Source organism: Lutjanus erythropterus, chromosome 16 (genome assembly GCF_056507025.1).
Source record: "Lutjanus erythropterus isolate fLutEry1 chromosome 16, fLutEry1.hap2, whole genome shotgun sequence".
Classification (NCBI taxonomy): domain Eukaryota; kingdom Metazoa; phylum Chordata; class Actinopteri; order Lutjaniformes; family Lutjanidae; genus Lutjanus; species Lutjanus erythropterus.
The window spans coordinates 31,640,734-31,659,254 of NC_139332.1; the positions used below are offsets into that span (position 1 = coordinate 31,640,734).

The 18,521-nt window shown below is 38.6% G+C and overlaps 1 protein-coding gene across 1 annotated transcript in view; it reads right to left on the bottom strand.

The window, feature by feature from the left end:
• erf (Ets2 repressor factor) overlaps positions 1–18,521 on the bottom strand; it is a 43,628-nt gene that overhangs the window by 4,775 nt on the left and 20,332 nt on the right. Inside the window, exons 2-3 of the mRNA XM_084739814.1 lie at positions 10,572–10,806; positions 1,495–1,607 (exon numbers count right to left, since the gene is read on the bottom strand). Of these exons, the coding sequence (XP_084595940.1) occupies positions 1,495–1,607; positions 10,572–10,806 (348 nt within the window). The remainder of the gene's footprint in view (positions 1–1,494; positions 1,608–10,571; positions 10,807–18,521) is intronic.

Here is an 18,521-nt window from a genome sequence, read left to right on the forward strand (position 1 = left end):
CAACGTTCAGTGTTCATGTTTTTGGTCAGGCAAGTGGGTCAGAAATCTATTCTGAAGTTCATTTGTACTTGCCCCTGTACAAATTCTTTTATTAAGCGGTTATGAAATACCACTAAATAAAGTTTAAAGTTAATTGTCATGTTAAATTAGGGGGTGCCATGTCTATAAAATGTGAGAAAATAGTGAAAAATGTCCATTCCAGTTTTTCCAAAGCTGACGTCTAAAACCCAAAGATATTGTGATAATAAATTGAGAAAAGCAGGAAATCTCGATATCTGAGAGGCTGCATAAAGCATTTCTGCTAGAAACTGTTTCTTTTTTTATTACTTCACTAATGAGTGAGTTGCCAGTTTTACTAGCCTAATATGGCATTCTACTTTCCCTGGGCAAACAGGCAATCATTACTGCTGAGCCCTGAAAACATCAGATTATGATTTGTGCGCAGTAATGCTACATAAAGCAAGCAAAGTGGCATCTCAGTCTGCCATTTACTATCATAGAGGACTAAAAAGACCAGAAAATATTCAGTTAAACTGAAATTAAAGAGTTTGAACATTTTCTTTCCATTTGAAACAATTAACTGATTATCAAAGTCGCTGGAGATTAATTTAAGAGTCAATGAATAATCGATTACTTGTTGCAGCTCTAAATGCACAGCTGAGCTCGTCTGCCAGCTGCCTCAGAAGAGGTGAAGAAAAGAAAACATGGAGGAGGAGAGTAAAACTGTAAATGCAGACCAGGAAGCTTTCCAACCAGGCTGGTATTTATTTTCACCTGTTAACCTTAAAACTTATAACACTTACAATTATTGTTCGCAGTTGTTTTTTTTAAATATAGAAGTGACAAATACAAGAAAAAATAATCAAATATGATGAAATAGAGAGCCATATGATTATTTCAAAGGTTCTTAAATGAATTTACAGAACAATTTCTGTATCTTGATATATCATACCATATCGCCAAAGCCCAGTATTACAAACTGCTGGGAATTTTACCACTCTGTTTGTGAAATCAGTAATTAGTTTCATCCATAATCTACACCAACTGTGTATAAAAGTTTGTTTTGGGCTGATTAAAATGAAACTTCACAGGTTTACTCAGTTATTTGTTTGTTTGTTACAGTGTACAGCTGTCAGCAGATGAATTGCAAAGTTACACACAAGGACCTCAAATTCACAGACAGCTGAAGGCTGAAAACTTTTTGTCTCTCTTTGAAGAGGTCCTTGCAGTCAAGTGTGATTTCATTCTTTTCATCGAGAATAACCAACCATGTATCAGCTGCCAAGGGATCACATTCCATTAATTTGAAGAACTAAGATTAATGGTTAAGTGTTTGTGAAATACATTGACACAACACCTGTCAATTAGAACAAAGGCATCTGGAGCTTTTCCAATGAGACGTCTACACTTCAGTGTGCGGTGCTACACACCACCTGAGGGTGTGTTAACAACATTGTTTGTGGATTTACAAAATAACCGAGTGTGTGTGCGTACCGGAGCCCATGTCGATGAAGGGGTAGTTGACCAGCACTAGTTTGTTGAAGTTGAATTTGTAGGTGAACCTCTTCCCTTTGGTCTTGTGGAGGATCCTCTTGTTGTAGTAGTATCTAAAGAAAGAAGGACAAATAAGAGCGTTATCTCCCTCAAATTTTGTTTTAGCCTAATATCTAAAAGTGTGAAACAAATGATTAGTATTTGTGTGTATTGTTCGAACGTTTTTACAGCTTACAGCTTTGTCCTGCATGCAACAAAACAATTAAGAGTCGTGTGGCCAGTGATTATTCACAGTGCAACCACAATGAATAAACTGTGACAGCTGGGCTGACCACAGTGTTTAGGGTCACCAGTCATCAACAGCCCATCAAATCTGCACTTTCTTGCATCCCTACCAATGTGAAGTAATTACTGGACATGAACAGTCATGCATAGCAGTGTAAAATGGATGAAAAGATAATAAGAGCCATTAGAGAGTTTTTAGTTGTTAAAATCAAACTTTTATGTCAGTGAATAAAGGAACACATGGACAGGATGACCAGTGAGCTCTGAACTCTCAGAGTGGGTGGAAAAATAGATGAACTTCATTCTTATCCTCTACGCCTCTGAACTGATTCACAAATTCCAAAAATCAATTTTTGTAATAACGTAAGTTAAAGTGGCACCACATTTTGGATTTATTGACTTAATAATTAGCTTAACGCAACAAAGATGGAGTATTCTGAGAATATTTTGTACCCCATCATCTACAGATTAGAGCTGAGCTGAGCACCGAGCTCCAGCATTAAAGTCAAGTGCATCTATTTAATAATATATGCCAAAAATAAAATCATTCCTTTTGTATTCTTTTATTAAAATCCAATCTTGTTTTCTTCCTATAAAACAAAATATGACATGTGCTTATGCAGGCTTGAACCAACTAATTTCAACCAATAACATCAATCACAGCCTGGTACGTCGGGTTATGAGACCTTCATACTGCATCTTCAAATCAAATTCCTCCCGTTATCTCCTACCTGCCTGCCTAACCTGTTTCACTCGGGAATACTGCACGACACAGAAGCTACATATTCTTAGTTAAATTGCCATTTCATGTTCACTTTAACAAATCAACATATGATGAAGCACTTTTCAAACCTTTAAACCAACTCTGTCTTAATTAACTGCTTAGTAGCACATCTCAATAGGTACCACTTATCGTCAGAACAATGACAGAGAGAGACAAGGAGGTCCAGCTGTTTACTAGCAGTGAAAGGAAAAGAAATACAAAAAAAAAATCTCACATCTCAACTTTACAATGTATATTTCTGGTTCCGGGTATTGATGACAACTTAAAGTATCTACAACACAAAGCTCAGGATTTTTTCCTGTGTTTTGAAAACACTGGGAATGATTTTTAAATGACGGCCGCTCCCGTGCACTATAGTGAGAGACAGATCGGGTGCTATGGTGTCTAGAGGCTGTCCTCCCATTTACTCCAGAATACACACACTGACCTCTGTTTTAAAACCATCTGACAGCTGATAATGGTCAGTAAATTGCACATTCATTTCATTATTTTATTGGATTTCATTATTTTTTTTTACAATTATTTCAATAAAAGAGGGCTGCACACTCACATACACCTTTTTCTGCTTTTTTTTTTTCTCCTGTTAGTCAGACGATGACACACACACAGGCAAATGATTTGGCACACGGCGCACTGGAGTAACAGCCAAAATACAGTGTCCCCTTTCTTTTTATTGAATCAACAAATGTTTTGAATCAAAAATTGATTTTGAATTGAATCTAACACCAAGGATGTGAATTAAATTACACTGCAAGGTTGCCAAAGATTCACACTCCTACTGAACTCCCAACTGAGATGTTTGATGATACTGAATTGGTGTTTGCGAGTTGGCGTCAGTATATTAAAATAAACTAAACAATGTAATATTACAGGAGACATGAGAGAAACATCAGAAACCAGACTGTCACTGTACAAAGCGCTACCTGCATGGTAATTATACATTAGCGCACAATGAAACAAGCTGCTCACAATGTGAACACACGGCTAGATTCAAACTCTCACTGTGATTACTTAAGGAAGTGAGACAGCCGTTCTGATTTAGTCTTATCCAGGCAGCTTAGTAAGAGTGCATTAGTCATCGTCAATACACAGAGCGATGTAGAGGAGTGAATAGCGAGCCACTGACAGCTCATCTAAGAGATAAAATGGCTCCCTGTGACTCACCGATAGCCTCCGGACAAAAACACATTCATATTTCTTTACATAAAAAACTCCTAAATAGTGTCTCTCATTCAATTCGGAGTGGCCTCTTCATTCTGGGAAATGTAATGCGTTATTCATCATTTTCCAGTAGAATCAAGCAGAGAGGAGCTCAGTGGCTAAAATTGTACATAAAAAACACAGATTTGCTTGCATAAGAGGTTGTAAACATGTCTCTTGCTGTCAATAAGTTATAATCAAGCCGTTCTCCAGCAGCAGAAAAGCCTGAATGCAAAATCATAACAGGTCAGCAGTGAGGATTTCAATTGGGTATCTGTCAACACATTTTTCTTTGCAAACCCATCTAACAAGTTCAATACCTAGTTTTGCCCACGTATAATATGATATGACACACGTAAATACACATTAATTTTTCTCCAAGTAGGACAGAACATTTAGGATGTAGTTGCAAAATGCTATTTAACTTTGCAAAGTCAAAATCCTCCATGCTGGATCTTTCTCTGATTCTCCACAGAACTACAAATGACGCATGACAAGTAGAGAAGTAAAGAAATAAGATTCTTATTTATAGTACAGTATAATATTTTCATAAAAACCAGTCACACTAGTAATGACAATTAAAAAAACATATACATATATATATCATGGACATAACATTTTCCATAAGGATGAGGCCTTGTCCAGCTGCATCCCTGCTCCAGTGTGATCACAGTATTAGTCACTGGAGTTTGGTACAGTACAGAATGAACCAGGAGCTCATCCAGCCCCTCACTGACTCAATGAGTGAAGGGCCTCTTCTGATAGAGCCGACTACTACGCACACCCACACCATCACATGTAACAGGCGCAAACACACACACACACACACCCAGACACATAGACACACACACACACACACACACACACACACACACACACACACACGAGCAGGCACTCATGCAACAGGCACTCATGCAACACAAACATACATGCATGTGGAAAACATATGTAAGTAATGACATGACAAAACTACTGAGCACAGACAAAACGAGTTAGAGCAGTTATTTGAGCTATCTGAAATCTGAGTTCACGCAGAGGCTTCAAGTTATTTAAATAATAAATTCAGTGAAGTGGTGGAAAAGATTCTCTAAATTAAGTAAATGTACAATAACAAAAAAGGAAAAATCCTGAATTTAGAATTTCAGTGTGAAATTATTCATCTAATATATCAGGAGAATTTAAATGTATGAGGTGCCTGAAGTACTTACATGTTTAACCCAGAGCTGCAACTATTAATCAATTATGAATAGATTATTGAAACTACATTGATAATCGATTTATCAAATTGAGTAGTTTTTAAGACAAAAAAGTAGAAATTGTGTGATTCCAGCTTCCTAAAAGTAAACATTTTCTGCTTTCTTTGGTCCTCTGTGACAGTAAGTTGAATGTTTGTGGTTTGTGGACGAGACATTTGAGGACGTCATCTCAGGCTTTTGAAACAACGATCAGCATTTTTCACCATTTTATAGACCAGACAACTAATTGATTAATCGACAGATTAATCTACAATGAAAAGAACTGTTAGTTGCAGCTCTATTTGGAGAGAGAGATTAACGGTGGCTTTAAAAGGAAATAATTTCACTCAAAAAAACTCAAGGGCATGGCAGGTCCTTATAGGACCTACGATGACAGTGACGCTCCAGAAAAACTCAGAAGGTCCTCTCTATGGCCAGTGTTTGGTTAGTCTGTTCGGGGCTACTGTAGAAAGATGGCAGTGTAACATGGCAGCCTCTGTGGAAGAGGACCCACGCCCTCTGTAGATATAAACGGTTCATTCTAAGGTAACAAAAACAGACCGATTCTGATGAGGATTACACACTAATGAAAACAGACTTACGAATATTATACTCCATTTAACATATTCTGTCAATAGATCCCTGTAAATCGTACACATTTACCTTTAAATCTGGTTCAGTACTTGAGAACTTTGTACAGGTAGAAATGAACAAGTACATGACAACCACACATGCATGCAAAAAGATAAATCAATTCAAAACAATATACTGTGTATACTTCACACACAAACTGTGGGAGGTAAACAGCCGTATTTGTGAGTAGGTGTTAACTACTTCAGGCCTGTATGTGCAGTAAAAGCTGGAGGGACATAATGTTCACAAACACACATGTGAATAGATGGATGGCACTTTGAATGAGTCGGAGTAAAGGCCAGGCACATACATGTGAGAGGAACAAACACACACACTCAGATGGTATTGAGTCAATATGGGACAGCCGGTCTCACATACCGGACCCAGACTCGCTCCAGGCCTCCTGCTCTTTGAAGACCATTTGAACTTCCTTCAAATAAACTAGAAAGGACTTTGTATAGACTCGACCTCTGCGTATTGAACACACACGCCGATGTGTGTGAGCGCAAACATGTCTCTACACTCATGTACTCTATATGCATGAGTGAACACACACATGTGGACCAATGCACACTCACTTCAAAGACAGCAAGAAGCATCAATCAAAGACTTCACATCTAACTGAGAGAGAACTTTCCTCCAGTAACGTCAGAATTAATTAACAGCTCTTCATTCAAATAAAAGGTTTACAAACCACAGAAAAGACATCATAACAGAGTTGGGCTCCAGCTGGTCCTTTATGTCAAATACTCACTGAGACCAAAGAGAGAGTAGCTGCTCCTGCAACAAATTGACTGTTAATTTACTGTTAAACCTCTGTGGCTTTACTTCCTTCTCAAGGATAAAAGCCATCTACTGTCCATGTTCAATCTAAAGACAAAAGTTTCTGGTCCGTTTCACTGTATTAGTATTAGTTACCAATCTTTGTTTTGCTTTAAAATTCTTATGTTGATTTCAAGAAATGTTTAATACAAAATTGATTGACGCCGTTTTTTCAGCTTGTAAAGCCTACAGCCAAAGACCATCTGATTTTAAGTTGGATACAGAGTGCTACAAGGTGAATAGTCTCATATATCTATGATAAATTAAACTGCCAGAAATATATGCCTACACCAGGAATGAAAGCTAAGGATAGAGACATATCTGAATTAGGACAAGAATATGACTGGGATGCAATTTAAGATGTTACTGGTGCTGTGAAAAACCAATATCATCTAGATATAGACTACAGTTAAAACTGAAGCATACCCAAATCTGGCTCCAAGATTTAGACATAAAATGAGACAGGCAACTGACACATATTGTTTAATCTGCTCCCACTGAACCATTGGCTTTTTAGACACGTTCTTTTGCAGTGTCCCAGGGTTTTAGGGTAAAGGTTATTAGTACCTTAGCAGGATTAACTGGGGTACAACTACCAACCCTGCTGTACACGTTTTAAATGATCATTCCAACCTTTCCCTTAGGAAAAAAGTACGCAGAAAAGCCTAACTGCAGCTAAGAAGATTGAAGTGCAGCACTGGAAGCCTCCTCACCAGGAAGTATCATCAGCAAGAGTTAATGCTGCACGACCAAACACAATTTTATTGTGACCAATTTGATCTCTAACATCCTGATACAACTATCCTGTTGGTTGATGGAGGGGAGAGTGGTGAAGGGTTGCAGAGCAGTGATGAGGGGTTTAAGGGTGGATGGTTTAAACATTCAAAATAGAATCATAAACCTGTTGTAGCATTTGTTATGTGTCGGTGTAGCAATAAAAAATAAGTGATAAAAACCTTCTATTGGTTTATATAAATGGTTTGCTGTATGATATACTTCAACTTTTGTTATTATGTAATGACTGAAAAAGATTTGTTAACTGATGGAAGTACATGGTAAAATGTGAAGTAGCTCTAAAGAAAATTAAATTCATAATTTCTCATCATCCCTATCCTGCTTCAGCTCGATGCCCTCTGTACATTACATCTGTTGCACTGGTTCGTCTTATGTAATAGTGTTTCTCTGTATTTTTCCCTGTTAAATGAACTGTCAAACAAATAAATAATACTGCAAAATCAATGTGTTACATCACCATCACATATAACTTTAAATCCAGGATCACATTCAGATCAACAAAATAGATTCCTATACAAGTTCAGGAAAGGTTGGACATCTTTAAATATGCAGTCATATGAGGATAAAGCCAAGATAAAAAAAGGTGTAAACAACAAACAAGACACAGATGGGCTGGAGGAGGGCTGACATATAACTAGGTGTTAAGTGTATGTGTGTGTATGTGGGTGTGTGTGTGTGTGTGTGTGTGTGTGTGTGTGTGAGTGTGAGTGTGTGTGTGGTGATGAGGCAGTGTAACTAGTCATCACCATGGCAAACTATAACCCACACCAACCTACAACACAGGAGGCGACACTGATGACTAGCAGTGTGTATGTGTGTGTGTGTGTGTGTGTGTGTGTGTGTGTGCGCGAGAACAGACTGGCAGCTAAATAAAACTCTGCAGCATCCCACATGTGCTCCGCGCAGGGTGAAGGTGTGCGTTTCTAAATCTGCTGTCTCCCTCGGGTTTTAGCACGCAGCGCAGATGCACATTCACATTCACGACAAAACACCACTTCTTTTTGTCTTGCACGTTTGATTCAGCTGTAATTAAGCTCAGATTTATCCCTGAGACAGTTCAAAAACCTCTCAGAAATAAGAAGTAAGAGAGATTAGTTCAGAGATCTTCAGCATTACTCACAACCAATGCCAATGAGAGAAATGAAGCTTGAGTGTCTTAAGTGTTGAGCGAACAACTATGTTTTGTACACAACTCCTATGTTTAAGTGGGTACTCATGCAACATCTATCGTCTTTGGAAAGCTGAGATGTTTAAGATTCAACTGATGCAATCCATTTCAAAATACAAGGCTTGGAAATTTTATGCATTTTCCTAAACACACAATTTATTGTTAAGTAATAAGATGCAAAATGCACTTTTTTCTATTTTTTTCTCATTTCATGTAAAAAAAAAAGGCACAATTACTGCCTTTTGAAGACTACTGATTAATTATCGATTCACACACTTTAGGCACAATCAATGCCACCAACAAACAAACAACTATAAAATTTAGGCAACTCAACTATGAAGCCTCATATCAGTCCACTAATCAATATAATGCCAACAAAAATGGTCTTGTTATATTAGCAGAGTTCCAGTTAATCTAATCCAGCAACATATTTACTCTAAAACACACTATTACATCGATAAACACAGACAAGCAAAAGATGTCTTGGTATCAAAATGGCCGCTGTAGTCTGACCTTTTGATTGACACTTCAGGTCACCCAATAGAAGTGTCCTTGTGCTGTCCACAGAGCACATAATAGCCAACGAGTGTGCGTTGAAAGAAAGAGCCTGCCTCTCATCTCCTAACTGGAACAGATTGTGCTGATAACAGGTGCTTTGTATAACCACTGAAATCCTGAAAATGACCACATGCAGTTATTTATGTAGTGTAATGTAAGGCCAGAACAGGTTAATTTAAACAGTTTGTTTTTTTTCCCCATTTGTTTTTTATATGTACAAAGTATAGAAGGAAAAAAACACTATAATGTGTATATGCTTAAACACAAATGGCCATTTTTTACAAACATATAAATATTCATGCTATGGTTCAATTGTGGATACAGGTCATCTCTAGGCACCTGTTAGCAAAAAAAATACTCAAGCCGAAGCAAAAACCTTCTGTTTCAGTGTTTTAAACTTCTCAATGCCAGAGGCACTTACAGTGATTATAACTGCTGCAGAAAAAACTTAAGGGTGTTATCTTTCAAAAGAGGCAAAAACTATGACTGAAGACACTAGAGAAGAAGATTAACATACACTACAGCATCTTTTCTCTCTGCATAAATAAGGGACGGGTAATGGCAAAGAAATAAGATGAAAGCTCTCATCAACACTTTCCTTCATCTATCCTTCAGCTTCCGTTTTTGAGATGCCATTTTAGTTTTTACACCCTCTAAAGTGCAGACAGGGACTGAAAAGGCTGAGAATAACTTTGAAAAGAAATGTCGTTCCTATTCTGGTGTGTGTGTGTGTGTGTGTGTGTGTGTGTGTATGTGAATGATGTGTGAATGGACACACTGTGTGTGCTGCTGTGCGGTTATCTTACCCCTAACAAATTGGATTTATTTTAAAATCAATCTTGTATGCTTCGCTGAGTTTATCACAGTTCATCTGGAGTTCAAAACAACATGATTCCAGTTCCTGTAACTTAAGATTGACTCGTCTGGGCTCTTTGCCATTTATCTGACTCCTCTGTGTTCATACCTACTGAGAACACATGACCTAAATATGAAGCTAAGTATTAGCATTAGTCAAGACTAGCCTTACAAAGGGCGGGTAATACATTTCAGAATGAAGAAAGGACCTGAGAAAAGCTAGCAGTTGTTATTTGTGTTAATATATCAACAACAGGGTTTGTGCAGCTTTTTAAAAGTAAAATTCAAGCACTTTCAAGGTGGCTAAACTAAAAACTTGCAGACTCTTATACCTGCAAGCACAGCAAAATAAAATAAAAAATCCAACAGAGGTAACATCCACCATGCTGACGTGTGGATGGCAACGACTCTGTATGTGACCGACAGTCGGGTGTGAATGGAAAAGTTTTGGCTGGACGTGTGTTCAGTTTCCTGTGTCACATGCAGGGTTTGAGTGACCTTTAGCTTTCAGATGCAAATGTCTGTGTTAAATGATAAATAACAGATCAAAAGGAGCAAACTGTTTAAGTTAAACACATGCTTAAGGGGCAGACATGTTCCAAAAACTGTTTATGCTACATTTGGTGCATAAATGCATGTACATTTCACATGGACCCTTGCAGCCACATGAATTAAAAAAAAGAAATGTGAGCTTAAGTTTGTGGATGTCATCCTTCTTTTCTTTCACCCACTTTCGTCTCACCTTAGCGCTCGGCTGAGCTTGTCGTAGTTCATCTGCGGTTTACACTTCCTGGCTCCCCACAAGCGGGCCACCTCATCTGGGTCCTTGATGACAAACTCTCCATAGTCTCCCTGCCAGGCGATGACGTCATGATACTCATCTTTCCTCAGCAGCTCCAGGATGAAGTGCCACAGCTGGATCTGTCTGGAGCCCGGGCTCGACTCGGGCTTGTAGGCCCATTCCGGGAAGGCAAACCCTGGAGGACAGAGGAGAGAAGAAAGAAGTCTGTTAAGCTGGATGATCATGAACTGAGGCGAATTCAAAGGAGGCATGGACACAACAAGAGAAATCTGGATTTACTCCAGCTCGTCAACCCTGTCTGGGCTTTTGTTTGTCTCAAGTTGTTGGTGCACTGCATGTGATATACAATTATCCTTCTGAACTTGTTAATTCTGAAGCTGTTTTGGTACCAGGGTCAACAACACAGTAAGAGAAAAATACTTGTATTTACAGCTTAATAATGGTCAGGACTTTATATTATGAGTGCGACAATTTCTGTGTATTTTGCAAAAAAAACAAAACAAAAAACAAAAAAAAAAACACTCAACTGGCATTTCTTTTTTGTGCTTGAAGGTTGTTTTTTGTCTCTCTGGAAATAAATATAAGGCAAAAAAAGTGTGGAAACAGGATCCAACTTTTCGAAGCGACAAAAATAAGAGTTTAGTAAAGATCAGAAAATATGAGAGGAGAAATTACTTAGCAGTGGAGTGTTTTTTTTGTTGTTTTTTTTAAAACAGTTGCTCAGTCAGTCAAGTGGGTCAAAAATCAACTTGCCTGAGGTCAAATTTTACTTGATACTATACAAATTGTTTTATTAACTAGTTGGTTTCAAATAACAAATACTTAAGGTGATTTCCATGTTGAATCTGGGGTGTAACGTCTATAAAATGTCAGAAAATAGCAGAACAGTCAATGGTGATGTCTTTAAATGTTTTGTTTTGTCAGCCCAAATTATGGCAATAATTGGAGAGAAGCAAGAAGTGACAATATTTGAGAGGCTGCAAACAGCATTTTCTGCGATTTTGTCAGGAAAAACATCTTAAACAATGAATAGACTATCAAAATACTTTAAATCTTTTTGACCATTTTCCCAGTAAACTGAGTGAGTTGACAGATTTACTAGCCTGACATGGCATTTCACTTGCTGCATACAAGTGGGCAATCCTTACTGTTGCGCCCTGCACAAAATCAAGGATGAGACACATGCATTGAAATCCTGGAAACATTTTGGTCTATGGCTTTGCTGCGAAGTGGATCTAGTGCCTCCAGGAAAACTGGTGACGAGCTATTCGGCTAACTCCGCTCCCACAAACCGCAGTCATATCAAAGCTTCAGTGCTATCGCCTTCAAAGCTGGAAAATCAGCACTGTTTTAACAGATTAACAGGCCTTGAGATATATGCAGACAAAATATAAGCTACGGTTTTATAACTACTATCAGAGCACACAGTCACACAGGCACACACTATTATCCAACAGTTAAAAGTATAGGTTTTGAGTTGTAAAGCAGTGGGTGGCAGTAAAAGACTCAACACCACTTCAACACAAGGCCAGGCTGAAAGGCTGAATAGCAAAGGCATAGTGACACACACACACACACACACACACACACACACACGCACACACACACCTCATTAGGACCAGATGTGCCTTGGCAATCAGGCTGAGAAAGCTGAGGGTGGGAAACATATGGCCGCAATATAACAATGCTGAATTTGGTGTGTGTATGTGTTTATGTAACTGTAAAGAAACACACTACCCTAAATACCAAGGTTACAATCAGTTTCCCACACTCTACAAAGTCTGTCATATCTATACAGCAGTGACAGTGAACTGTTAATGATACACTCGAGGCTGACCGTATATAGCACTGGTGTTACGTGGCCTATTGACCCAAGTTACAATGACAGAGCATGAAGCAATCGCACTGATAGAGTATGAAAGTTGCTGTATCCCACTGTACGTGATCAGGGTCTCAAAACACAGTCTAATGTATTTGTGTATAAGCCAACTAATCTGACATATTAAACGGGGAATTGTTTAATTTTTTCAGCACTTTATTGCCTAGTCAACATTTGAGAAGAAACTGCCTTGGGGCAGCCCCATAAAAGCAGTCAACACACAAAATCATGCAAAAGAACAGATGAAAAACAGATAACGCAGCATAAAAACAGGGGGAAAAAGGAGTTGTAAAAGGTGTAAAAGAGTAGAAAAAAGAAGACACACCTGGCAACTAAATCCCAGAGTAAACTGTATCTGGATATAGTGCTCAGAGGGTAATTAAATCAATTATGACTTTTCCATTTACACAATGTGCTCTCATTGTCTCCACTGTGTGTTTATTTTGGATTAAAGTCATTTATGAATAGGAAGAGAAACACTTAAGGAAACAAAACAACAATGGCAGGTGTTAGTTTATTAAAAAAAATGATATGGTTTACCTGATAAGTACTTTTTAAACACGGGTTCTTTTTTTTACAGCTTTTTTGTTAGGAGCAACAAAACTGCCATCATGTCATTTTCTCAGCATTAAGTGTCTGTAGCTGCTCTGAATGTTCTGTGACTCCTTCACAGTCAGTTAAAAGGAGCAACAACCGGTGGAAACAAATCCTGCAAGTCTTTTTGTGAAGGTGAGTGGATGACAAACTCCAAGAGTGAGTCACGACATTCCTGCCTACATGGGTGGTGCTTTCTCAATAAAAAGCAAGTAACACACTCTTTGAATTGTCATGAACCGCATTTACAAATAGCTTACTCTGCTGATATCAATCACAATGCTGTGATATGTTCGATCCTGCATGCAACGATGCATGTACTTACGGCTTGCCTTCACATGTGTTTTCCCTTATCCAGATCGCATTTTAATAGCAGGTGTAAATGGAGTCAAAGCGAGTCATGGAAAAACTGACCAAGTCTGACACGGTGAAACCAAAGTCCAATATCAGGTGTGCAAAGTGTAGCTATGTGTCTACAAATGTTGTATATCTGTAGTAGTAGTAGTGGGAATAGAAGTAGCTGCAGAAATAGCAGTTGGTAGCAGTTGCAGTAGAAATACTAAAAGCGGGAATATCTTCAAATCAAAACAGATGACAGTCAGTACACACAGATCTATGAGAATACCACTCACACAGAGAGAGAGCCACAAAAATGCACTTGCAGATGTAATACCTTGTGTTTACAATACAATGTTGCCACATTACAACAAAAGGTCAAGTACTACTCAAGTGACTAAGCTCAGAGGCAGACTTTTAATTAATTTTGTAGTGCATGAAAAGCTGCCCATATTGTCACCGGGGTTTAAACTTAGCAAAGCAACCAAACTCCAAGTATCACACAGGCCACATCGCCGCTGAGATTGCTGCGAGCTCCCATGTGATAAATGTCTGCTAAACAATGGAGACACACACACACAAGTTGAGTAACTGCAATCTGCTTCTCCCTTTAGGATGCACTTAAGAGATTCAAGCTGTAACGTTTTACTGTCCAAAAGAGCCCAAGTTTTGCAAGAATTCCAGTGGTGCAAAGTTGCATCCTTTCTTTTCTCAACTTTGCTTCTAGTTTCCATAATTTCCCAATGAAAAATACTGATGGATTCATTCACTGATTACTGGCAAGTCATGGGAATATTTCAGAGAGATACGAATATTTAAGAAGCAAAGTCAATAACGCCCTTTTTTATTGGAATTTCACAATGGAACTGAAGGTGTTTGTAGTTAAGAAACAATGCCAAAATACTGATTAAACCAGACAATTTACAAGAAAAGACATGAACGATGATGCTAAATATCTATAATGTTTGAGCACTTACTTTGATCATTAACTACTACTACTTTGAACAAAAGGAATATTTAGGGGGTTGGTTCATTATTAAGTTTTGTGTTGCAAGGTCAAGGAACCTCTGTGATGAGCCTGCAAATGGGACTCCTACTGTGCTGCAGGAAGCAAGTAACGTAGTCAGTGAATGTGCAATATTAACATCAAGTGCAGCAAACCTAGGACAGAAAGTCAATAAAATTGTGGTTTTAATCTATAGAATTCTAATGCATTTTGTATGTGATTTATGTGGTGTACATGCAACAGCTATTGCACACCTGTGGCTCTCCCTGAGGTTCACTTTTTTTCCCTGTCAAAAAGTTCTTTGGGGGAGTTTTCCCTTATTCTTTCAAGGGTTTACAGGACAGGTGGTATACAGATTATAAAGCCTCACAAGGCAAATTGTGGTTTATGATATAAAATCTGACTGAATGAAATGTGAATAGATTGTAGATAGATGACTGTTTCTGCACTGGGATGTCTGTGTATTTGAAAGCAAAATGATGAAAAGTGACCAGCAAGAAGTGCAGAGTCTTTTGGTATTTAATGTATTTGCTGTGTTCTCAAGAACGTCTATAACCATCGAAATTTATCAGAAACAGATTTAACATTGATAATTATAAATATGAGAAAGTGATGGGCAATGTTCACTCTCCAAATCTGCCAATATGGCAGCTCTTTAGTTTCAAGAACACAGTGTGTCTTAACACACTCAAAACATCTTATAAAAGTCATATTAGGAACAGAAAAAAATATCCTGAAAAACAGACCAATTCCTGGTGACTAATAAACCACATGCTGATATCTGATCTCCTATGGCGCTCGGAAAGTGAGCCAGAAGACAGACAAGCTGGCTATGATAGTTGATAATAGCCATTTGAAGGCAGATTACTAATGGGGTACGAGCATATGATTCATACACCAGACAATAAGGCTCTTGTCACTGGGGACAGGTTAGGCGTTGTGACACAGACACAACACACTGCTGTATAATGGGGTACAGAAAAACACACATGTGCGCACACACATATACACATCAGGAGTGGATTAAATCAAAGTGGGCGAGCTAATATCGCTCTCACACACATAAAGCACACAGACACACAACACAGGTTAGTGGGGAGAGGTAAGTGGGTTCATGCGTGGGTGCACAGAGCACACAGACAAAGAACACAGGAATAGCAACCATGCCCACTGCATGTGTGTGTGTGGTGCAGATGTCCCTGCTGACTCATAGCTTGTTCGTTCGTCGTTCAGCTTTCACAGATTCCGCCTTTCTCCCCCTCAACACCACTGCCATCTCTTTCTTTCTTTCTTTCTTTTTCTTTTCTCTTTCATTCTGTCCCTCCCTCGCTCAGCCTCTCCTAAGACACACTGTCTCCTAGCAACAAAAGCTTTTAGCTCTAAAAATAAATGGCCGAGTCACGACAGACAAGACAAAATATGATTCAATTACAGAAACTTGCCAAAAGAGTTTAGAGTTTGGGCACAGATCCAGAGAGCGTCAGTGTGCGGGTGTGATCTGTCTAAGGCTGCCTGACCAGCACAGACCTCTCGCTCCAGAGCCGGATTCACTGTCACACTGTATTTACAACAGAAAGGACACATTTCACTGTCATGTAAGCACTGGAAGAGTAAGACTTTACCACCACCCAGATCAGTTTGAGCCTGAAATCCTCTAGATTCAGGTTTTTTTCCTCAGTGTCCTGCAGCTGTGCAAAATTCTACTTTTAGCTGTACAACCATTGTACCAATTTCCATTACAAGATTTGGAAAATACAGAGTTGGGCACCCTCAGGTCTACTGCTGCTAGCTTGATGGATAAATTGCGCTTTCTCTGAGCCAAACAGCACAAAGATGCAACAAAACATTATACTGCATATTTTCAAGAAGTTACTGCACAGAGTGTTAATGAGTAACATGTCAAAGCAATACATCTACCGGAGTGATTGACCACGAATGACTGAATGAGCTGGTGATCAGTTACATTCACTTTATTAAGTTTAGGCAAGAAAGTAAGTATTTCAATTCCCAACATGTGGTCAGTTTAGTCAAATAGAGTAACAACTATTTTGAAATTTGCTCTGACAATTTTGTAATGATATGTTTCTCAACTGTCCCAGACTCGTCCCCGGCACCATTTATTTCTTCTTTAATTTCAAGAGCAGTGTCCATGAATTACATTTTGCTTCCAAAGAGAGACAAAGCCCATTCATTCACACTCATGGTCTTTCTTTGAGAGGCAACACATTGAAAGCAAGAGAGGCAGATACCGAGAGTCAGACAGCACAGCTGATGCTGTGGCATTCTGACAGATGCACAACTGAGGGTCCAGTTGGAGGTGCATCTGCTACAGCTGGTGGCGGTTAATGAAATGTGAGTAAAAACTGAGATTAACAGACACAAGGAGGCTGAGACAGAGAGCAAGAGGAAGCGGGACAAGGATGAACACAGACTGAATAAACAGGCAAACTTGGTTGTCAAAAACAAACTATCATCACTAGAAGAAACTAAAGTCCAGTTGTTTTAGCCCTCAGGCAAAAAAGAAGGAGCTAGCTAAGCCTATTTTTTTATATGTTTACACTGCAAGCAATTCACTGCCTATGGCCAACTGAGACACAAGTTACCCTAGTCTTTCCCTTTCAGGCAGACATTCCTCTATAACAAAGATAAGCCCTTTTTTGCATGAATTCTCTAAATCTTCTGCTAACTGCTGTTAAAACATGACAGGACTGTTATCAAAGTTGCCACAAAGCTTGCATAATATTTGCCATTTAAATATAACGTATGAGGTAAGAAATTTCTTATTTGTCTTCAGCCTGGAGAGAGAGCAATTCTTCGTTTTTGTGCCGGACCAATTTCCAACCACTTTTACAAATGAATTGAAGGTTGCAATTGTCAAATTTACAGGTTCAAAAATAAATCTCAGATTAAGGCACAGTATAGCTAGTATTTTTAGTATCTTGTATTAAGTTTGCATGTAAAATCATCACCAGGGATGGAACTAATGATTATTTTAGTTATAAATTAATCTGTTGATCATTTTCTAGATTAATTGATCAATTGTTTGGTCCATAAAATATCAGAAAACACTTGGTTTAAAGACATCACCTTAAACTTTCCAAAAATTACATGGACAATTTTCTTTTTTTTCAGATTTTTTATAAACATTACAACCCTAGACTAAATACTAAACATTACAATTAACTTTAATTTTTATCTTTACTAAACAACCACTAAAAAAAGAAAACAATCTGCACAGGGGCATGCAGACTTGGGCAAGATGAATAAATTATCCCAACTAGTCCAAGATTAATTTAGGTTGACAGCTAATCGATTAATCGCTGTAGCTGTAAACATCATATGTTTATTTAAAAAACAAAAAATAAAAAAACATTTTATGTGTTTACACTGGCTACTGGCTTCACAATCTTCCAGATTACATTTTAAAGAGAAATGATTCAGGGTCCTTTTCAAACATGATGCCAAGATGTAAAACTGGCAGAGATTTTACTACAGCTACTTCGAATTAATCTACAGCACTGGTCAACAGCACAAGAGGCCTGGACGCACAGATACAAATCAGGGAAAACTGACAGAAAAATTAGACAAACAAAACCAAAAGCCCTTTGTGCTATCTGGCACGCTGTACTCCAGACAGGAAGAATTTTTGATTGTCAGGCGGAGGTGAAACACACCATTTCAGGCCTCATTGGAGTCTATATATAGCAAAGTACAGGGTTGAAAAACTCATTTACTATTAGCCTGCAGTCCCAAGCCACCTGTGTTCTCCTTTCCAAGAGAAACACAGGATCTGTGCAGCCACAGCCGGTGGGTGAGGGGGGTTTAACACGCAGGTCTGCTTTTCTTAGGGACTCTGACGTCACCACAGTTGGAATAGTGCTCATAATAACTGATAGCCATCATTGGGGTATTGTCCAGAACGCCTGCAGCCGCTGAGACTAAACACAAACGGCCTCCTTCTCCACGTCTCCCGCTCTCCCCCAACAAGTTTCTTTAACATGCTGTTCCATCTATCCATCTATCCTCCAGTTTATTTTTCCCTCCCTTCCTCCCATTCTTTGGTGGCTCTATATTT